Genomic DNA, 23,719 nt, shown 5'->3' on the forward strand with positions numbered 1-23,719 from the left:
GAGTCAGCCTAGTAAGTAAGGCTCACTTAAACCTTTATTAATGTCTAGATTATATTGGTTGGGAAGGGTGTTGCTACGTATGGTTTCGCACTAGAGTAGTAGTTGGTTTGTCACGGGGTTTCGGAACGATGCACGGCTGGTCCATGTAGCCAGCGTTCAAATCTGCGAGGGAATGGTTGCTTTGTGGTCCAGGAGGCCGTTTTGTGCACTTCATGAGTGTTGGGTGGTTTTTTATTTTCATGCTAGTTTGTTTTCATGATAGTGGGTATATCTATAGTAAGTAAGGCTCACTAAGGCACACTTAAACCTTTATTAATGTCTAGATTATATTGGTTGGGAAGGGTGTTGCTACGTATGGTTTCGGGTGTTTGTCTGGGGGTTCGGAAAGATGCGCGGCTGGTCCATGTGGACAGCGTTCGAATCTGTGAGGGAATGGTTGCTTTGTGGTCCAGGAGGCTGTTTTGTGCACTTCATGAGTGTTGGGAGGTATTTTTTAATTTCATGCTAGTTTGCTTTTATGATAGTGGGTATATCTATAGGTGACGACATCATTTTATTTTGGTTAGTATAATTGTGCTTGCATTCTCTGGGTGTTTGTGTATGGTGGTGATTCCATGGCGGTTTGTGAGTAATTCAGGTGGTGATACGGATATTGGCAGAGCGGTGGTGAATAGCCATATGCATGCCGGTTTTATGGTTTATTTTTATAGGCATGGGGTCTTTGGGCTGGAGGATTATCGCCGCGCCTAGTATTTGATAAGGGTTTGATGGTAGTTCACTGATGTGGTGAGCTGTTTTATCGCCGCGCCTAGTATTTGATAAGGGTTGATGTTAGTTCACTGATGTGGTGAGCAGTTTTATCGCCGCGCCTAGTATTTGATAAGGGTTGATGTTAGTTCATTGATGTGGTGAGCAGTTTTATCGCCGCGCCTAGTATTTGATAAGGGTTTGATGGTAGTTCACTGATGTGGTGAGCAGTTTTATCGCCGCGCCTAGTATTTGATAAGGGCTTGATGGTAGTTCACTGATGTGGTGAGCAGTTTTATCGCCGCGCCTAGTATTTGACAAGGGTTGGATGGCAGTTCACTGACGTGGTGATCTGTTTGGGTAGTGCATCGGGCGGCTAAATCTTTCACGTTACAGTGGGGTGTGTTCTATTGCTGGTCAGAGGTGAGGGGGTAGGTGGTCGAGTTTTCATTACGGTGTGTTTTATTTATATGCCGGGTTCGGTTCTCCAATAGGGGCTTTGAGTGTACTAAGGGTTTTCATGTTTTCTAGGGGCATTTTGGTTTGTTGCGGCAGACGTTCTGGTGAGGTCGAGATGCTTGGGACGGCAGATCTTTTGGGAACCTGCCTTTCTGGCAGCAATGGATGACATTTCCCCCGGGGGGCTTGGAGTTGACCTTTTACTGGATTTGTTTTCCTGGTTAATTTCTGGGGGTACGTAGATATGGCGTGGAGCTGGGGTTTTATGGTTGGTCAATGTCCGGTTGTTGAGGTCCGTGGTTTGGTTTCTGTGTGGTAGTCGGGGATTATCTGGTATTAGGGATGGTGCAGTGCTTATTTTCTGTTCATGGTCCAACCCTTGACTACTTTGGGTTTCTTCATGCTCAGGGCGTAGTTGCGGTTATCATGTGTTTGGATAAGTCAAAGTGTTTGATTCACCTGGGGCCCTATGTCTAAGTCAGGTTAGGTTAACGAGTACATCGTGTCAGGTCGGGGGTCGTTATTAGGTTCCCGTGTATATCGCGCTGCTGTTTTGGGGGGTTGATTTTGGTTATTGAATACGTGGGGCTACGATCCACTGGGGGTTTTTGCATGATCTGCAGTCATATGGCGTTCTTACGGTAATTTGCTGGTCGTGGCTGCCCTGGGGCAGTTTTAACAACTTTTGTACGTAAGGACTGGTGGGTTCTCACTGTGGTTCTTTAGGGTTGCCGATTGAGCTTTTGGCAGACTGTATCGGGTGGTATTTGTTACAGCCGTTGATTGCAGCTACGTAGGAGTTTATTATACAGAGTGGATAGTTTTTCGTTACGATGGGCTAGGAGGTTTATTGTGGGTGCAGCTGGTCCTGCTTTGCCTTCTGGGTATACAGCGCTCCTTAGAGTCTTTTCTTTTTGGGTGCCCCCGGACGGGGGGGCCAGGGTGAAGTGTTGCGCAAGGATGATGCAACATTTGAGTTGGGTAACCCAGTGTGTGCTTTACTGGTCTTGGGGGTCCTGGTTGGTGAACGGTTTGTTTATCCAGCGGGTGTTGTTCCATTTGTCAGGAATTCTGTATAGAGCATGAGGCAGGACATGTTGTTTCGATGGCCGTGTGAATGGTCTCCCGCGTGGGTGTAGCCCGTCCGGCAATACATGGCTATGTCATTTATTCCGTTATGCGCACTTGTCAGGACCGGCTGGTATTATGGGGACACGGTTGTGATGCAGCGCTGCTGCGGGGGAGGTGTACTTTAGGTAGTGGGTGAGCAGGTTGCAACTATAACATTACTTTCATTAATGTCGGGCTGGTGGTACGCTGTGGCAGGGGAAGCTAGTGCGATGTGCATTGACTTTTAATGATTCTAAGGACCTGGTATTCGTCTGGGGCTGTGCTCCGTTTGGGGGTGATTTTTGCGGTGCTTTAAGGCTGAGTGGTGGACAATCATCGGGCACCGGTGAGTGCAATATTTTGACGGATGGCCCGGGTTTATGGTGTCTGGGGTTTTCGGGAGACGTGATGTGTGTCTGAGTTTTCCTGGACTTCAGGTGGTGTGGAGTCGCTTTTCTTTCTTTTGTGAGTAGTGTCGAATCCGCAGTTCAGCGGGAAATGGGTGCGGAGTACATCTCACTTTTGGTAAGAGGGTGGCAACAATAGTGTTGTGATTCTGGGTTCGAAGTGCACGGGTGATGCACACAATTAATTCGTTCCGGGTCGTGGTGATTACGGGGTGGATTGGTTTATGTTTTCTAGTTGGGTGGATATTTTAAGATAGATGCTATCACGCAGGGTTGACGGGACCAACAGCGTTTTGGTACTGCACGTGTGTGGTGGAGACTTGGTCGCTGGGGCGTCAAGGGGTTTGATCTGAGACATCGGGCCTGAATGCTCCTGCCTGGGAGCCATGCTCGTGTTGTTGTTCATGACTATATAGTGGGGCACGTTTTTCAAGAATCTGTCGGAGGTTGGGGAACCAGTGTAGGTTCTGTCGTTACGTCTATAATGGTTGGCTTTGATTATTATCAGGTGAAGTGCAATTTTCTGCCTGGGAGCCGTGCTCGTGTTGGTGTCCATAGGGGCTCCTGTTTGGAATGACTACATTGTGGGTTTTACTGGGCACATTTTCAAGAATCTATCGGAGGTTTGGGGAACCAATGTAGGTTCTTTTGTTCACGGCAATAATGGTTGGCTTTGATTAATTATTAGGTGAAGTACAATTTTCGGAGGCGCCTGCAATGTTGCGGTCTCAACGAGGCAGAGGCGGCGGCTCAGGTTGGGGACTGGTCGTGCAGGCGGTGCATAGGATTGGACGATGCGGTTGGCTAGTTGCAGGTCTTGAGTGTGGCTGACCTTGTTGTACTGGTATTTTGGTGTAGGTTGGCATTGTGAGGTCTAATGGGGATCAGTTTTGATCGATTGGTCTTGGTACAGAAACATTGGTTACTCGAGCCGCAGAGTCGGCTCGGGTTGGGTTTTTTTGGTGGTGGTACTTGCACGTACAAGGTGTCATACGTGCTCGCGGTGGCGGAAAGGAGGGGGGTATTTGAAGTCGGTGGATTGCACAAAGAGCGGGGGGGGTGAACTCAGTGCAGGAGCGGGTTACCCCTGGTGGTGCAATGGTATACTTGGTTAAGGCGGGTCCCAGCTGTGCTGGGTCACAACGGGACATGTTAACGTGGGACCCTGCTGTGTTGGGTCACAGCGGGGCATGTTAACGTGGATCCCTGCTGGGCTGGGTCCCAGCAGGACATTGGTTGGGCAACACTCCGCTGTGTGGTGCGGCTGAGTGCACGTGGTGGAGCTGTTGTTGCAATCATGTACAATGGACTCTTCATTTACCCCCCCTCCTTTTGCTGGTGGTTATGTTTATGGAATATTTCTACGTTTATGGATAAAATGTTATTGCTTGTTTGGTGTTAATAAACGGGGCTGCTGTGGCCTTTTACATCCAATGTCACGCAGTTGTGTCTTATTTAAGTTAAGAAGGGGTAAGTGGGGTTTTGGGAGGGGTCATTACAGTGAAGCCGTCAGTCAGACTTTCCTAAGTCAAGGCAAGCCCGGACGCCTGCCCCAAAGGGGCTACAGGGAGGGCGCACATGACTAAGGAGGGATGCTAGGCCTGAGGGTTAGTGAAGGGTAAGGTGTAGTGCTTTTGTGTTTGTGGGGAAGGTGTGGGTTGGAGCTATGGGGCTTATGGTGCAATGTGAGTTGGCAGAGAGTGGTCAGTAGTGCTTTGTGTTTGTGGGGAAGGTGTGGGTTGGAGCTATGGGGCTTATTGTGCAATGTGAGTTGGCAGGGAGTGGTCAGTTGTGGGATGGATATATAGGGCAGAACTGTGGGGGGATGGTCATTCCTTACCTTGCAGACGTCCGGAATCGTCCCGCCCTAATTTTAGGATCTTCTGGAGATCGACATGGTGAAGAGAAGAAGAGGTTTGACGTTGTCGCAGCAGTCGGCGGAAAGGAGGGGGGTATTTGAAGTCGGTGGATTGCACAAAGAGCGGGGGGGTGAACCCAGTGCAGGAGCGGGTTACCCCTGGTGGTGCAATGGTATACTTGGTTAAGGCGGGTCCCAGCTGTGCTGGGTCACAGCGGGACATGTTAACGTGGGTCCCAGCTGTGCTGGGTCACAGCGGGACATGTTAACGTGGGACCCTGCTGTGTTGGGTCACAGCGGGGCATGTTAATGTGGATCCCTGCTGGGCTGGGTCCCAGCAGGACATTGGTTGGGCAACACTCGGCTGGGTGTCCTCGAGCCGGTGTGGTGCGGCTGAGTGCACGTGGTGGAGCTGGTGTTGCAATCATGTACAATGGACTCTTCATTTACCCCCCTCCTTTTGCTGGTGGTTATGTTTATGGATAAAATGTTATTGCTTGTTTGGTGTTAATAAACGGGGCTGCTGTGGCCTTTTACATCCAATGTCACGCAGTCGTGTCTTATTTAAGTTAAGAAGGGGTAAGTGGGGTTTTGGGAGGGGTCATTACAGTGAAGCCGTCAGTCAGACTTTTCTAAGTCAAGCAAAATGGCCGACGGAAAAACCTAAGTTTCAAAAACATGTCCAAAGAGACTGAGAACCTTACACTTATGTGCATGGGAAGGGGGTAGTATTATAATGAGGACAGGAGGCAAGGATTTCTTACAGCACAGCACGCCCCGGAGCCTGGAAGAAATCATTAACATATAGAGATAATATAACATTTCTCAGCAAAAAAGACCACTAACGTGAGGCAGACAGGTAGGACTAGTGTAACATTTCTACTACCTGTATGCCCATATTAATAGGTCATATATGTCCCTTCAAATGTGATGCAGCTGATGGTTACTATATGGAGGCTTGTTGTACTGATACTCGTGAAAGACCCAGCTGGTAAGTGATAATCTTCCTAAGCTCTAACCACATTTTCATGGAACCAATTTGACCTTATCTTATTGTTGTCTTCGTTGCATATATCTGACTCTAGCATCTAAACTGTCCTCTTAGTTCCCTGTGCCCCTAGTGGAATCTCTTTTGTGGAAGAAAACCCTGGCAACCTGACAGTTTCGTGGTCTGGTGGAAATCTCTCTGAGTATTACGTTGTATTTGTGAAAAGTGATGACGGCTTTGAGGTTCACTGCAACACAACCCAGTCACCGTGCTACTTCCCAGCCGAGTGTGGATTTATTTACTTCATGAGTGTGTTTGCGTATAATAAGGCAGGACAAAGCCCTCTGGTTGAGCTTCTTAACTACACCACAGGTAATTGTCACCAACATAGACGTCAAATGATTCCCAGATTTGAAAGCAAAATATAATTAATGGGGCATTCCGGTGTAAGCAAGGAATCACCCATCCGCTGGGTAGATTAGAGCTGTCAGATCGCTGTGGCCTCACTGTCTCCTGCTGCTCTAATTGAAGTTTGTGGTGCTGAATATGCTAAGATAGTTAAGCGCTAACTTCATGATACACTAGAATAGAGCAGACTTGGATAGAGAAGCGCGGGCCGCATGCGTGACTTGTTGCACTATTTAATCCTTCCAGGCTGTGACCTTGTAGCCAGAAGGAAATGGGGGACGTCTTCTGCTCTGATGATTGGATCTGTCCCAGCACTTCTCTCCAGGCACTAAGGCCTGTTTCACACTTACGTTTTTCCTGTACGTTGGCAGCCACTAAAATGGCGGACAACGGATCCGTGGGCGATGAAACACCAACGGGAGCCACCGGACCGTTGGCGCGCCAGGATCCGCCGATTTTGGAATTTTAAAGGAACCACGGCTGAAAAGAAAAAATGACTACCGGCGATGTAGCAGTCAGAGGAGGCGAGATCTCGGGCGATGTCGCGGTGAGTGGAGGCGAGATCTCTGGCGATGAAGCGAGATTTCGGGCGATGAGGCGGTGAGTGGAGGAGAGAGAGATTTTTTTATCCAGCAGCCAGATTGGATTTAGGGTTAAACATGTAGCAAAAGAGGAAAATACGGATCCGGACAACAAAAAAAACATTGCATTGTCCGTTCGGTGATCTCAGCGGACGCCAAAATTTTGGCGGATCCGCAGAAATACGTATGCAACGGACGATCCTCAGTCAAAATCCGCCGATAATGAAAGTCAATGGAGAAAAAAACGGATCCGCCAAGATAAATGGCGGATCCGTTTTTTTTGCAAATCGGCAGATTTTGACTGATGGTGACAAACGGATGTGTGAAACAGGCCTTAGATATGAAAATAGCCGAGTGCTGTGCTGCTTTCAGCTGTCTTCATCAGTGCCATAGACTCGAACATAGTGGAAGGGCGCATGCACAATTTGCACCTCATTCTTGATCTCCTGGCATTGGACTTGTTTTATTTTTTGGGGCCAATGTGTGTGTATATATCTTTATTTTTGTGCAAAAAATTGCAACTGGTGCATGATATTATCCTAGTAGATTGATAAGTTGTGCAGGGCTGTTTGGGCTAAGTGCTTGTATAAATGTTGCCCAAGAAGAGCCAGCTACAATTTCTAGGGTCAGGGAAACCCTGGACAAAATCTTTGTCTGTGTAAATAACTTTAGGGTATGTGCACACATTAAGTATTTCATGCAGATAATTCTACAAAAAAAAAACACGTCTCTTGGCAGGAAAAACTTGTAAAATAGGCGTATTTTCAATGCATTTTTTCTCCATTCCTTGGAATGGGTGAAATCTCTGTAAAACGCTGAAAGAATTGACATTCTGCAGGTTTGAAAATTGAGGAAAAAATAAGCAGCGTGTGCATTATATTTCAGAAATCTCAGTCACTTTGTTTGTTCTGTCAAACACTGCGTTTTTTTTACGGGGATAAACACAACTAAAACTCAACATGTGCACATACCCTTAGGTTTTGTAGATTTGCTCATAGCGATCCTTAAGTGGAGGATTAAACAAATATATAATCCGTAAACTACACATATAAGACTGATGTTCTGACCTTCATTCTCAGTACTGTGACATCTCTACAATAACGTATTGAACTATTTCTCCTTGTTCGTGGTTTTGCCTACAGCACCCTGCTGCCCCAGCGATTTCAGCCCAGCTTATGTGTCGAGTGATACACTGGAGATTGTCTGGTCTACCGTACGAGGTGCAGAAATGTATGAAACCAAGGCTAGTGATGGCACCAGCGTAATCCTGTGTAACGACACGGCTACAGTGTGTGCACTGTCCGGTCTGCAGTGTGACACACAGTACAATGTCACCGTGTATTCATACAGTGAGAGCACAGGCAGTAACACCTCCTGCTCATCAAAGTACATGAGGACAGGTATGTAGTTGCCAAGTTATATAGTCTCCTCGCCAGAGGATCTCTGCTTTGACTAATAAAGCCTTCATTATAGAGATGAGTCCGCCATGAGTCATTATCAGACGTTTCTGCAATAAAAACGACCCTTTCATGTTCAATTTATAGCCTTTTAGTTTCTATGTAGACATCTATAGTGGCTTGAACAAGTTCATCCCCCCTGTGAAATTTTCCACATTTTTTTCACATTATACCCACAAACCTAAATGTATTTTATTGGGATTTTATGCAATATCCCAACACAAGGTAGAAAGTATTGGTGAAACTGTTAGGCTGTGTGCACACGCTGCGGATTTTGCTGCGGTTCCGCAGCGGTTTTGGCCGCTGCGGACCCGCAGCAGTTTTTGCTGCGGTGTACAGTACCATGATTCCCTATGGGAATCAAAAACCGCAGTGCAGACGGTGTGGAATTTTCCGTGCGGATTATCTGCGGTTTTCAATCCGCAGAAAGAATTGACATGTCAATTCTTTCTGCGGATTCTCCTGCGGTTTGCCATCTCCTCCATTTGAGGAGATGAAAAACCGCAGGGCAAAACCGCAGAGCAATCCGCAGGTAAAACCGCAGGTCTTTTGACCTGCGGTTTCACCTGCGGATTTTACAAAATCCGTGCGGATGAATCCGCACCTAATCCGCAGCGTGTGCACACAGCCTAAAGGAAATGATACATTGTTTTCTAAATATTTAAAAAATATAAATCTTAATATTGTGACATTCATCGGTATGCAGCCCCCGAGTTATGTCAGAGATTTGTCTGCATACATTGTGTATTATTGTTATTTTATTATATTAAAAAATAATGTATTCAGTATCTTAGCTGGGTATGTTCACATTTAGTATTTTTAATGCATTTTTTTTCCTATATGCTAGTACCTGAAATTCACAGCAAAAAAATATTACTTTCTATTTGTTTTTTAATGTATTTTTTTATGTCTTTTTGTTGTTAACTTAAATGGATCTGTCAGTAGGCTTTTGCTACCTAATTGGAGAGCAGTGTAATGTAGAGACAGAGATTCTGATTCCAGCCATGTGTCAGTTACTGGGCTGCTTGTTGTAGTTTTCAAAAAATCCTTGTTTTATCAGCAGCAGATTACCACTAGAGGACTAGTAAACCTGCAGTGATGTAGTCCTCCATATTCACGAGATCTGTATAACCCCGCCCTCACCACTGATTGGCAGCTTTTTGTCTATGCACAGTGTATGCAGAAATCTACCAATCAGTGGTGTGGGCGGGGTTATACAAAGCTCAGCATTCAGAGAACTGAAACTGGTAGCTCTACAGCAGAGAAAACTGTGATTTTAGAAAAACAACAGCAAACAGCCGAGTAAGTGACACATAAATGCATCATGTTGTACTCAGACAGTGTAGCAAAAGGCTACTGACAGATTGCTTTTAGGCCATTTTTTATCTTAATGGGAAAAAATGCAGTGAAATAATTAGCATACTACTTTAAAAGAAAAAAGCAGCACAAGTAAAATAAAAAATGCTAGGGAAAAAAAACACTGTGTGAATAAGATTTTAGCTGACTTAGTCAATGTGCTCTAACTGTAAAATGCTGCATTTTTTTTTTATCATTTAGGCTTTGTCTTTATAACATGCCAGCTAACTTTTTGTTTAATTCCAGCCCCATGTAGCCCTGAAATCATAAATATCACAGCTGATGCCAGCACATATAGAATACACTGGGATTCCATTAACTATAACGCCGTGTACTCCGTGACTGTCAGAGGGGAGAATAAGTCATGGAACTGCACCAGCGGGGGCACCTCTTGTGCTCTGGGAAGCCTGCCATGTGGCTCAATGTATATGGTCAGTGCAGTGGCATTGACAGCGGAAGGAATAAGCCTGCCCAGCTACAGTGTGCCTCTGGAAACAGGTAATGTATTCTGCCACATGGCACCACATTGTAGCTCTTCATAGTGCGGGGGTAACAACGATCGCTTCAGTGTTTGATCTGCTGCTCTTTACGAAGCTCGTCTATTTCTTTTGAAGCTCCCTGCTGTCCAACAAATCTTAGTGTTGTCCAAGTCACGCAGTCTGTGACCAATGTCAGCTGGTCCAGAGCCACAGGAGCCCAGACATACACTACAATGCTGGAATCACCGAGAGGACAGGCCAAGTGCCACACCCTAGAGGAGCACTGTCTGCTGGGATGTATCACATGTGGAACCAGCTATTCGGTGTCCCTGGAAGCAGTGAGCCAGACGGGTCTTATGTCACAGTGTACTTATCATGGCTACTCATCCAGTAAGTCAGTCCATTTGTATTTCTTCCCTAGATCTCCTATGTTATGAAACCTTGCTTTGACTAACAGTCGGTCCTATTAATGACGATGTCCACCAGTTTTCAGGACTTTTTGATGGCAAGCATAGTGCAAGAGCAGTGTTCCCCAACTCCTGTTCTCATGGCCCACCAACTGGTCATGTTTTTAGGATTTCCTTAGTATTGCCCAGGTGATAATTGCATCACCTGTGCAATACAAAGGAAATCATGATCTGTTGGTGGTCCCTAAGGACTGAAGGTGGGGAACACTGTGCTAGAGTCTGCAATGACCCCGATACCAACAGTCTAACCCCCGAAGAAGCTGCATTCTATAATGCCCATGGCATCTAAGCATCGACTCTACACAATGTCACCCCATTGTTCCCACACAGCGTGATCACTGGGTGGCGGTGGGTTGCCATGGAAGGCACCGGCCGCATGAAGGTCCTCACGCCTGCCACCTATTATTATTAAGTTCTGGAAGTGCCAACAGGAAAATGCTGACAGGATAACACAATACTGAGTATTGCATCAATGATCAAAGGATCATATATTCAAGTAACCTGTTTTATTCCAAAAATATATAAGCCCCACAAAAGGCAAGGGTTTAAATTATTTCTAGTTTCCTATTTGTTACAGACGCAATTAAAAAAAACATATTTGGTGTTGCTGTTTCTGTAACAATTAAAATACGACACAGTATTCATACCATCAATATTATTTATCCCATATGCTAAAATCTAATATATAAAGCTCAATGTGTATGTGTGTGTGTATGTCCGGGATTGGCATCTGCACCGTCGCAGCTACAGCCACAAAATTTGGCACAGTCACACGTGTGGACCCCGAGAGCATCATAGGCTATGTTGTGAGGCGAAATTTTAACCCCGCGCGTTCCAATTCACCAAACAATTTTGCCTGTTATTCTTATCATTACTATGGTGTTATCGTCCTTCTGTAAAGCTGGAAATAACACAATTTATTACCGTGCCAACACAGACCACCCTCTGACACAGACTGCAGGGGGAGCCCAGTATCACACAGGATAGGATTAGATACACGGCTCGGCAGTCAGAATCACACAGGAGAGGATTAGAAACATGGCTCAGCAGTCAGTATCACACAGGATAGGAATAGATACACGGCTCAGCACACAGTATCACACAGAATAGTATTAGATACACAGCTCAGCACACAGTATCACACAGAATAGTATTAGATACACGGCTCAGCAGATACTGTCTCACACAGGATAGGATTAGATACATGGCTGAGCAGTCAGTAACACACATGATAGGATTAGGTACACGGCTCAGCAGTCTGTATCACACAGGATAGGGTTAGATACATGGCTCAGCAGATGGTATCACACAGGATAAGATTAGATACACAGCTCAGCAGTCAGTATCACAGCATAGGATTAGATACACAGCTCAGAAGTCAGTATCACACAGGATAGGGTTAGATACACGGCTCAGCAGATGGTATTACACAGGATAGGATTAGATACACGGCTCAGCAGTCAGTATCACACAGCATAGGATTAGATACACAGCTCGGCAGTCAGAATCACACAGGAGAGGATTAGAAACATGGCTCAGCAGTCAGTATCACACAGGATAGGAATAGATACACGGCTCAGCACACAGTTTCACACAGAATAGTATTAGATACACAGCTCAGCACACAGTATCACACAGAATAGTATTAGCTACATGGCTCAGCAGTCTGTATCACACAGGATAGGGTTAGATACATGGCTCAGCAGATGGTATCACACAGGATAAGATTAGATACACAGCTCAGCAGTCAGTATCACAGCATAGGATTAGATACACAGCTCAGAAGTCAGTATCACACAGGATAGGGTTAGATACACGGCTCAGCAGATGGTATTACACAGGATAGGATTAGATACACGGCTCAGCAGTCAGTATCACACAGCATAGGATTAGATACACAGCTCAGCAGTCAGTATCACACAGCATAGGATTAGATACACAGCTCAGCAGTCAGTATCACAGGATAGGATTAGATACACAGCTCAGCAGTCAGTATCACACAGGATAGGATTAGATACACAGCTCAGCAGTCAGTATCACACAGGATAGGATTAGATACACAGCTCAGCAGTCATTATCACACAGAATAGGATTAGATACACAGCTCAGCAGACAGTATTACACAGAATAGGATTAGATACACGGCTCTGCAGTCAGGATCACACAGGATAGGAATAGATACACGGCTGAGCAGTCAGTAACACACATGATAGGATTAGATACACGGCTGAGCAGTCAGTAACACACGATAGGATTAGATACACAGCTCAGCAGAAAGTATCACACAGGAGAGGATTAGGTACACAGCTCAGCAGACATTATCACACAGGATAGGGTTAGATACACAGATACACATGTTGTTTATCAAAAGGCTCTTGAATGAGTTGAAAATAAAATACTATCAATACTTGGGTAATCATTTAGTTAATTTGTGTTGCAAATCTGTAGTGTTGAATATATGATGTGAAATGTTTTCATGTGCAATATAATCATTATAATTTGTTATAACTAACCACAGTTGGTTTCTATGCCCAGAGCCCGGGCTCTTCAGGTAGTAAGTAAATAAAAAAGCCAGAATTGCTGCTTTTTGGTCACCTTGCTTTCAGAAAAAAAAAAGTGACAAATGACATTTTGTTTAATAAAGGCGACATCTCATCCTTCAAAAACCAAGGCCTCACAAGGCTCCTTCATGAAAACAATATGAATATTATTGGTCTCAGCATATGCCTATGCACAGTTTTTTATTTTAAAAGCTAGGAAAGCATAAATTTAGTTTTAGGAATAAATTTGCAGAATAAAGTTAATATGTCAATGCACAGTAAAGCAGTAAAAATTAAATCCAAAATCCAATAACAGGATTGCTGTTTTTTTTCCTTTCCACCACAAACTCAGTTCCATTGAGCTTTAGGGTATGTGCACACACTGCGGATTGGGGTGCGGATTTGGCCGCGCGGATTTTGTAAAATCCGCAGGTAAATCTGCAGGTCAAAAGACCTGCAGTTTTACCTGCGGTTTTGCCCTGCGGTTTTTCATCTCCACAATGGAGGAGATGACAAACCGCATTGGAATCCGCAGAAAAAATTGACATGTCAATTCTTTCTGCGGTTTGGAAAACCGCATGGAAAAATACGCACCGTCTGCACTGCGGTTTTTAATATCCATAGGATATTATGGTACTGTACACCGCAGCAAAAAGTGCTGCGGATCCGCTGCGGAACCGCAGCAGAATCCGCAGCGTGTGCACACACCCTTAGTATTTGATAAGACAGAAGAATTACTATAAGATATTGTTGACGAGCCATACACGAGTTTCTCTGTATTCCACAGGTGCCTGCTGCCCATCAGGAGTGAAGCTATATAGACTGTCTAACACTGGCATCCGAGTCACTTGGCGAGCCTCAGCCACTCCAGATAACTACACAGTCAACATCTATGGAACAAAAGGAAATTTTACCTGTAGTCCAAACAGTAGCTTCAGTTACTGTGATGTCACCGAAATACCATGTGGAGATGTATACACCCTGGTGGTTTCCCCTATCAGTGACGAAAACAACCAAATTTTGCTCTGTCCCCAAAAAATATATTCTGGTAATATTCTGAGAGCATCTGTTGTAGTAAATTTTCCCTGCCACAGAAATGTCCCACTATGGTCTACTTAAATAATGGAGTACACAGTAGGACAAAGGTTTGGTATTATGGAGCAAGTGATATTATGAACTGGGTTGGCTACAGTAGTAAGCAAATGTGAATTCTGTTCTAAGTAACATAGGCTCCCCTTTCACATAAGATAGCTGTTGGCCAAACGATGGTTGGCCTGATCACTCAGCCGTCAGCCATCTCTTCCAGAGCGAGCACTCACTTTTGTGTTCTCTATGGGAGCTGCTGCCAGACGTGACTGGCGGGGGCTTATCTCAGGGAGAACAGAAGGATCGGCAGTGTGAAATTGGACATGCTGATCCTTAGTTCCCCGACAATTAATTGTCCTTGGTTACCATAACCATTAGACTGTTGGCCAAACCCATCATTATCAGTGGGTTTAGCTGAGTGGATAGTCAATAGTTTTTATAGCCAGAAAATCCCCTTTAATGGTTTTGTATCAAATACAGTATCTTTAAAACTAATCCGTCACTAGGTTTTTGCATACCCCATTGCATAATGTAGGGGGCAAAGACCCTGATTCCAGCGATGTGTAACTTATTTTAATAGTGGCAGTAATGGTTACTAATGGGAAACCTTACATACTACCTATGAGTCTGAAACACAGTCCAAAAATTGTTTGATAAAGTAAAAAACTACCTCCAATTTAGATATCATATTAAACACATCCCCAATTAAATGATTATTTTGAGGGAAAAAGAGGATCCACTGCACAAAATTAATTTTAAAATAAGTTTATTGAATCATATTAAAATAATGTTACAAATTCAAGCATATAGAACATTAGTGGCTTACTTACATAAATTGAGTGAATGCATCCTGTATAAAGCCTTCATAGTAGGGCAGAATATTAAATATTGCACTATCCTGGCTTAACATACCCATAGATTCCATACCACAAAGCTGTTTAATCATAAATGCATATGTGTGGCGCCCCAGAGGCTCAGTTGCCACAGAGGTACTGCACCTTCTAAGGTGTGGTGCCCCACCATCCAGGTAAGTTGGAGGCTCCTGACCACGCTCCAACACTCGCACCCCACACAATAGAGTAGTTCAGCAAAATCACATTGCGGCTCCTTGCTTAGAGAGAGGCAGAGCACCTTTGGTGGTTCCCTGCTTGGAACACTAAACTGGGAGGTGGGTGGAGTTTAGAATACATAGAAAAGAGCGGGACGGTTCCAGGATTGAGGTTCAGTCAGACGGAGAGTCAGCGAGAGGAAGCCACTCGGAGAGGAGTGGGGATCCCTGGAGGAGGGATGGAGGAAGGAGTGCTGCAGCTGCCTCAGTGATCTGAGCCAGCTGGCACGGGAAAGGAAAGAAGGAGGAGGACATTGAATCGAAGCCTGAGCTTCCATAGAAGGGAAAAGACAAGTACGGAACGTAGGAGTAAAAGGGAACATAGAGGACGTGGGTTAGAGGAAGAACCCTGCCTAGAAGTTCTAAGCGCATGACCGGGGCCCGGTCCCCGAGGTTGTATGAACACTAATGGTTCTGCAGCAGACTGCACCGGTGGAGTAGTGGACTGTAAATGCACTACTTCCATCTAAGACTTGAGGGCACAACAGCAACACGGATAGAGAGCCGGGACTTAGGAGTAGAGAGTCCCCGAAGCAGGCTACAGCTGTCTGCCGTGCAAGTAGAGTTCTTGGGAACATCTGTCAGGAGGAACTCCAGTGTAACACAGTACTAGGAGATCTTCACACTTAAAGGCGCTATAGAGGAGACGTTCAGAAAAGGCACATAAGTTGGCGGAGTGTGGAAGGGAACATTCCATCTTGCCTGGAGGTTGACTGAGTCCCTGACCCGGAGGACACGGCACAGAAGCGGGCACTACAGACTGTGAGTAAAGCTTTGGAACTACATGCCCTGGTGTCCTCCATTCCTTCCTGCGTCCGTCCACCTGGCACTGCTACATCCCCTGCGCCAAACACTACACCATCTAAATGTCTCCACATCTACACTGCCCTGGGACAACAGCCCTGCCTGTGGAGGGCTATAGCATCATTGCTGCACCACACCATCTGTCCCGGAAGATCTGTCTGCAGCGTCGGCTTAACACCTCCCTTGCCGAACACCACAGGTGGCGTCACGAACTATTCATTCAACTACATTCCACCATACACATCTTCCTATTACTTGGGTGCCCAGGGCCACGGTCCGGGTCACCGCCGCTGTGACACGTCCCACCGATACCGGCCTGGTACCGAGTACCCCACGGCCCTGGGAGGGCGACCCACATGATAGTTAAAAGCCTAATATAAAGTGCAAGTGCATAATTCATAAGGCTATATATAAAGTCAAAGTGCTTCAGGCACCTTTTGAGAAAGCATTTGGTGAAACAGCGTTGTCAGGGGTGGTGGCTTAATGCACCTATACCTAAAAGCACTGGGCACTTTGTAAGTATGTTTGCTCTTTGTGGCTTGATTTACCTAAAACGATGCACTCTATTCTAAATGCCTGAAGCACTTTGACTTTATATAGCCTTATGAATTATGCACTTGCACTTTATATTAGCCTCTTCATACATTTATGATTAAACAGCTTTGTAGTATGGAATCTAGGATAGTGCAATATTAAATATTCTGCCCTAATATGAAGGCTCTATACAGGATGCATTCACTCAATTTTTGTAAGTAAGCCACTAATGTTCTATCTGCTTGAATTTTTAACATTATTTTAATATGATTCAATAAACTTATTTTAAAATTAATTTTGTGCAATGGATCCTCTTTTACCATCAAAATAATCATTTAATTGGGATGTGTTTGACATGATACTATCTATAAGGCAGCAGAGATACTGTACATACTAAGCATATTTATACACTTTTAGGTAGAACCTTTATAGCATGTATTAATGCTTCCCCTATTATATTCCAGTTACATGCTCGGGCAGCTCTCTCGGAATGGGTAAGACGCCTTTTTATATAGTTTTTCAGACTGTTTGGCATGAAAGAAATGTAACTGGATCATCAGCTGAGCAGCTGTATTCTGCTTCAGATTCCACAACTGAAAATCAATTCCACATATCTGAATGAAGTGTTTGGTACTGCACGTCGATAATTTTACAATCCCTATTCAGGTATCGGGAACCGTCACAGAAATTAGTATGAAAAAAAGCTGCCCATTTAAACATATTGTAAGAGGTCTGTTGGCTGCCATTCTTTATTTTATCCCTTTCCAACATGAGAGATATGGGTGTATTTAGTTGGCTCAGTTGCTGAGCCGTCTCCACAGGTCAGGAGTTGGCTGTGTTATACAGCAAGCGCCTGCCTCTAACAGCAGTGATCCAAGTTACTGTTAATCACTGTTGAACCACTTAAGGTATGTTTCCACATGGCGTATTACATTCGGATTTGCTGCGGATTGAACACTGCGTATAGCCGCAGCGTTTAATCCACAGCTTCCAGATATTACAGCATAGTGGAGGGGATTTTATGAAATCCCGTCTCCACTATGCGTCCTAATACGCGGGTGACACACCCACGAAACCGGACATGCGGCACGTCTTTTTAGAACACAGCATGTCTGTTTACCTTGCGGAGATGCTCAGTCTCTGCCGAGTAAATAGCCTACTCTATGTATACGATGCGGTGATACCGCATGTGTTCAATGAGCACATCCGGAATCACCGCGCGTACAGAAGGGGGCAGGGATTTGGGCGGAGCGGGCTTTCCGCTCCATCCAAAGCGCAAGGAATGCGCTATGTGGAAACTCACCCTTAGATGCCACAGTCAGTCTCTGAAAATGGTATTAATGTCTCAGGATCCATGTTCGGATATCTACCGCCCCCCTTGGTCCCTGGGTGCAAATGGACCTGCTGAAGGACCCTATGGCCACCATCTTGATACTCTTGAGAAGCCTAGACACAGATTCAAGTTGTCTAATGAGACTAAAAAAATAAAGTGTACCATTCCTTTTAAAAAAAAAAAAAGAGAAGATAAAAAACCCACCTCAATTCAACTTCTAATCACACCCCTTTTTCCAGCTAAAATAAAGAAATGAAGAGAAAAAAACATATTTTGTATCACCATGTCCACAAAACTGGCGAGCAATCAGTGTAGAAAATTATGTATCCGATAGGATAAATATCATAACGAACAAACTAACTCCAGAATTGTATTTTTTCAGGCTCTCCAAAATTCCTCCCCCAAACTTGCAATTGAAAATGGTATTAACCCCGCATAGTACCCATAAAAACGAAACCTCATCACTCCAAAATCTAAGTCTTCCAACAGCTCTATTCAGATAAAATGAAGAAGTATGAATCTGATGTAATGGGGACACAAACCAAATTTTATCTTTCTTATAAAGTTCTAGACTAGTTTAACCACTTAGATAATATTAAAAAAATGATACGTTTTCTATAGCAGTAATCATACTGACCTGGAGACTCATGGAGGGAAAATTGCAGTTTTTTCAGTTATTTGCTGCAATTTTTTTGTTTTCAGTGCATTGCATGATAAAAATGATTGCTGTTTTTTCAAAAGTGCAATTCATTTCGCCAAAAAAAACACCTTGTATGCTACGCCGATGTCAAACTAAAAAAGTTATATTGTTCATGATTTTTTATCAGTGATCTATAGAGGAAAGAGAAGCATCACATAAAATAATGAACATTCTCTATCTAGGTAAGTAAATCACATGCAGACTACATTTTATTTCATAGTAGTCATAATTTTTCTGAATCCAAAATTTAAAAAAGTGCCATACCACACCAATTTGTTAATGTAACCACTTCACTGAGGTACCTCAATTAAAAATTCCCTACCATTCTCTCTCTACCCTACTTCCTGTACCTCAGCGTGCATTGGCGATTCTCAAATGGGATGTCATCAGAGGGCTGGCGCTGCAGTCACTGCTGCAGCTGCTGAACCACCCTGAAACGAAGTCTCATCAGTGACCTCCGTTTCAGGGGCTGGGCTAGTCCCTAGTCTACTTGGAATGAACCGGTTGTCCATTCCGACGAATGGTCAGGATGCACTTCCTGCATGATATTTCTTTTAATGTGCATTGACATAGCACTTCCCTTCTGGGTGTAAAGAGAAGTGACTAGCCATCAAGAGAGCACATTGTCAGTGCGCATTGAAAAGGAGAGAACGCTGTAAACAATGAGAACAGAGACCAACTCAGGCCTTGAAATTGCCATCACCGTTCTCAAACAGGACATAATTTCTCCTGTAATGTACTCCGCCTCTTTTGATGAATGTACAAGGCGGGTCTTGCCACACTCCGTCCTGCCGCGGCTCCTCCCCATCTGTTCACTTTGGTGGAGATAGCTGAAAGTGACTTTTCAGGGTGTTTTATGCCTAAATTCTATCATATACACTTTTTTTAAAATTGTAATTTTTATTGAAATTTTTCAAATTTTACAGGAAAAGAAAAATAATTAGGCATTTTAGATTTTTCACTATCATTTGTAGGTTAAAGGGAATCTGTCACCTCATTTTTCGCATATAAGCTGCGGCCACCGCCATTAGGGGCTTATCTACAGCATTCTATAATCCTGTAGATAAGCCCCCGATGTTATCTGAAAGATAAGAAAAACAAGTTAGATTATACTCACCTGGGGGGCGGTCTGGTCCGATGGGTGTCGCAGGTCCCGGTCCGGTGCCTCCCATCTTCATGCGATTACGTCCTCTTCCTTCTGTCGCAGCTCCTGCGCAGGCAAACTAATTTGCCCTGTTGAGGGCAGAGTAAAGTACTGTAGTGCGCAGGCGCCGGGCCTCTCTGACCTTTCCCGGCACCTGCGCACTGCAGTACTTTGCTCTGCCCTCAACAGGGCAGAGAATTACGCCTGCGCAGGAGCGCGGCACGAAGCAAGGAAGAGGACGTCATCGCATGAAGATGGGAGGCGCCGGACCCGGACCTGCGAAACCCATCGGACCCGGACCGCACCGGACCACCCCTGGGTGAGTATAATCAAACTTGTTTTTCTTCTCTTTCAGGTTCCATAGGGGGCTTATCTAATAATAATAATAATAAATTTTATTTCTATAGCACTGACATATTCCGCAGCACTTTACATTTCAGAGGGGACTTGTACAGACAATATACATTACAGCATAACAATAATCACATAGATCATAACAGATACCAAGAGGAATGAGGGCCCTGCTTGCAAGCTTACAATCTATGAGGAAAAAGGGGAGACACGAAAGGTGGGTGGTAACAGTTGCCCTGATTGTATGGACCAGCCATAATAAGTGTGTAACAGTACGGATGCAGAGGGCTAATGGATGCATAAAGCATGTGGGAACATGATGCGGGGAACCTGGTTATGGTAAAAAGACTTTTGGCTGTGCCACACAGGGATAGATTAGGTTAATATGTTGAGGCGATAGGCCAGTCTGAATAAATGCGTTTTCAGGGCACGCTTAAAATTGTGGGGATTGGGGACTAATCGTTTTGACCTGAGAAGTGTATTCCAAAGAATTGGCGCAGCACGTGTATAGTCTTGAAGACGGGAGTGGGAGGTTCTGATTATTGAGGATGCTAACCTCAGGTCATCAGCAGAACGGAGGGCGCGGGTAGGATGGTATACTGAAACAAGGGAGGTGATGTAGGGTGGTGCTGAGCCATGGAGGGCTTTGTGGGTGAGGGTAATAAGGTTGTACTGGATTCTGGAGTGGATGGATAGCCAGTGTAATGACTGGCACAAGGTAGAGGCATCGGTGTAACGATTGGCGAGGAATATGATCCTGGCAGCTGCATTCAAGTCAGATTGGAGGGGGGAGAGTTTGGTAAGAGGGAGACCGATTAGAAGGGAGTTACAATAGTCGAGACGAGAATGAATAAGAGAAACAGTAAGAGTTTTTGCAGAGTCAAAAGTAAAAAAAGGTCGAATTCTAGAAATGTTATTGAGGTGCAGATAACAAGAGCGAGCCAGTGATCGGATGTGGGGGACAAAGGAAAGCTCAGAGTCAAGTATGACCCCAAGACAGCGGGCATGTTGCCGGGGAGTAATAGTAGAACCACACACGGAAATGGCAATGTCGGGTATAGGTACATTAGTAGCGGGAGGAAACACAAGGAGTTCAGTCTTTGACAGGTTCAGTTTCAGATATAGTGAGGACATGATGTTAGACACAGCGTTTAGACAATTGCCGGTGTTTTCTAGAAAGGCTGAAGTGATGTCAGGAGAGGAAGCGTATAATTGGGTGTCGTCAGCATAGAGATGGTACTGGAAACCAAATCTACTGATTGTTTGACCAATAGGGGCAGTGTACAAAGAGAAGAGGAGGGGGCCTAGGACTGATCCTTGAGGAACCCCAACAGTAAGGGAAAGGTGAGAGGAGGAGGAGCCAGCAAAAGATACAGTAAAGGAGCGGTCAGAGAGATAGGAGGAGAACCAGGAGAGAACGTTGTCCTTGAGGCCAATAGAACGGAGCATAGTGAGGAGGAGCTGATGATCCACAGTGTCGAATGCTGCAGAGAGATCCAAGAGAATTAGCATGGAGTAATGACCATTTGATTTAGCTGTTAGTAGATCATTAGAGACTTTAGTGAGGGCAGTTTCAGTAGAATGTAAAGAGCGGAAACCGGATTGGAGAGGGTAGTGAAGAGAGTTTTCTGAGAGATAGCGGATAAGACGGGAGTGGACCAGGCGTTCCAGGAGTTTAGAGATGAAGGGAAGATTAGAAACAGGTCTATAGTTAGCGGCACAGTTTTGGTCGAGGGATGTTTTTTTAAGTAGTGGATGTATGATGACATGCTTAAATGAGGAGGGAAAGATACCAGAAGAGAGAGAGAGGTTAAATATTTTAGTTAGGTGAGGGGTGACAGCAGGGGAAAGGGTCTGGAGTAGATGTGACGGAAATGGGTCACTGGTGCAAGTGGTTGGGCGAGAAGATGCAAGGAGCCTGCTTACTTCTTCTGTGACTGGTTCAAAGTCAGAGCGTGAGCTAGATGCAGTGGGGGAGGGAGGACAGTGCATGGTATGAGGTGATTGGAAGATAATTTCCTGTCGGATCTGGTCAATTTTTTCTTTGAAGTAATTGGCCAGATCATCAGCTCGAAGCTCCATGGTAGGGGCCCGCACTCTTGGGTTGAATTGAGAATGAAAAGTGTCAAAGAGACGTTTCGGGTTATTGGACAGTGAGGTGATGAGGGTGTTGAAATAGGTTTTTTTGAGAGGTGAAGGGCAGTGTTGTATGTTCGAAGCATAAACTTATAATGGATGAAATCTTCGGGTAGGTTGGCTTTTCTCCACAGACGTTCGGCGCACCTGGAGCACCGCTGCAGGAAACGTGTTTGGAGGGTGTGCCAGGGTTGTCGCCGTCTGTGTTGTGGTGTTCTATGTATAGGAGGAGCAAATTCATCCAGGGCACTTTGAAGTGTTTCATTGTAATGCTTCAATACAGAATCAAGACATGAAAGGGAGGAGATAGGGGCCAATGAAGTGTGCAAGTTCTTCATAAGTTTCTGGGTGTTAATGGCCTGTATGTTTCTATAAATATGGGCAGTGGGGGTGACCTGAGCAGCCTGGCAGTTCTTGATAGAGAATGAAAGAAGGTTGTGGTCAGAGAGCGGGAGAGGGGAGTTAGCAAAATCATCCACTGCACAAAGCTGAGAGAAGACCAAGTCGAGGGAGTTCCCGTCTTCATGCCTTGGAGAATTAGTAAGCTGCAAAAGGCCAAACAAGGAGGTTAGAGATAAAAGGTGAGTAGCAGATGGGGAGAGTGGAAGAGCAATGGGGATGGAGAAATCGCCCATGATGAGGGTAGGGATGTCACAGGAGAGAAAATGTGGAAGCCAAGTGGCAAAATGATCCAGGAACTGATGGGAGGGGCCGGGAGGACGATATACCACCGCCACTCGCATGGAGAAGGGGGTGTAGAGTCTGACGGCATGGACCTCAAAAGAAGGAAAGACAAGTGAGGGTACTTGAGGGATAACCTGAAAGGTACATTTTGATGATAGGAGCAGATCAACGCCTCCACCTGCTCTATTGTCTGATCTTGGGGTATGAGAGAAGTGTAGTCCCCCGTATGAAAGAGCAGCAGCATGTTAAAGGTGTGAAACCGCAGTAGAATCCGCAGAAACGACATGCTGCGGAAAAAAACCTGCAGCTTTTCCGCAGGTAAAAAACCTGTACATGTCATCCCCTGAGGAAGAAGTGTAAACTTCGAAACGCGTTGGGAAATTAAAGTACTATTAAACACAATCTGGAAGGAGTGATCTGTCAAGCAGCGCACGTTCAATCCATAAACCTTCTCCTTTGTAATCTGATGATTCGTGGTCACGGAGTGGCCATTTGGATGTGCAGCAGCCTGACTTTCTGTTCCTATATGTCTGAATCTCCCCTGCATAAGGTGAGTTTAATGATCTGATTTATATCAATCTCTACTCGGGTAAGACCCTATTGCGCTTTTTCTCTTTTAGCTGTATGACCTAGTTATAGCCATCTCATAGAGGTCATATATTTAAAATGGCCCAAAAGGAATCCCAAGGAGACCAAACAAGGTTAAATCTCTCTACAGTATTGTCATTAAGGGCTGCCCGCCAAGTGCCCGGTATTCAAAGTTCCTGATATCCTTGATACGAGAACATAGATCTACCTTCGGAAGGTGGAGAGGTTTGCTTTCAATGGTAGGCAATCAAGGGTGCTGCTGTTAACATATGTAAAAGCAATCTAATGGATCTCTTGGATATGGATTCAGGGAAAATATTTAATAGAAAGAGCTGAGGACTTTATGGAAGATCCCTTGCATAAACACCTTGATGAATCGGGGTCATAGTATTCA

At 44.9% G+C, this 23,719-nt stretch overlaps 1 protein-coding gene across 1 annotated transcript in view; it reads left to right on the top strand.

The window, feature by feature from the left end:
• Nucleotides 1-23,719, top strand: part of FNDC7 (fibronectin type III domain containing 7) — a 70,062-nt gene that overhangs the window by 35,929 nt on the left and 10,414 nt on the right. The window contains exons 7-13 of the mRNA XM_073582862.1: nucleotides 5,687-5,941; nucleotides 7,701-7,958; nucleotides 9,618-9,869; nucleotides 9,986-10,240; nucleotides 13,645-13,905; nucleotides 16,854-16,883; nucleotides 18,550-18,604. Coding sequence (XP_073438963.1) covers nucleotides 5,687-5,941; nucleotides 7,701-7,958; nucleotides 9,618-9,869; nucleotides 9,986-10,240; nucleotides 13,645-13,905; nucleotides 16,854-16,883; nucleotides 18,550-18,581 — 1,343 coding nt within the window. The 3' untranslated portion in view covers nucleotides 18,582-18,604. The remainder of the gene's footprint in view (nucleotides 1-5,686; nucleotides 5,942-7,700; nucleotides 7,959-9,617; nucleotides 9,870-9,985; nucleotides 10,241-13,644; nucleotides 13,906-16,853; nucleotides 16,884-18,549; nucleotides 18,605-23,719) is intronic.

The sequence above is a fragment of the Dendrobates tinctorius genome, unplaced genomic scaffold (genome assembly GCF_039654945.1).
Source record: "Dendrobates tinctorius isolate UK_male_01 unplaced genomic scaffold, ASM3965494v1 ptg000074l, whole genome shotgun sequence".
NCBI classification, from domain to species: Eukaryota; Metazoa; Chordata; class Amphibia; order Anura; family Dendrobatidae; genus Dendrobates; species Dendrobates tinctorius.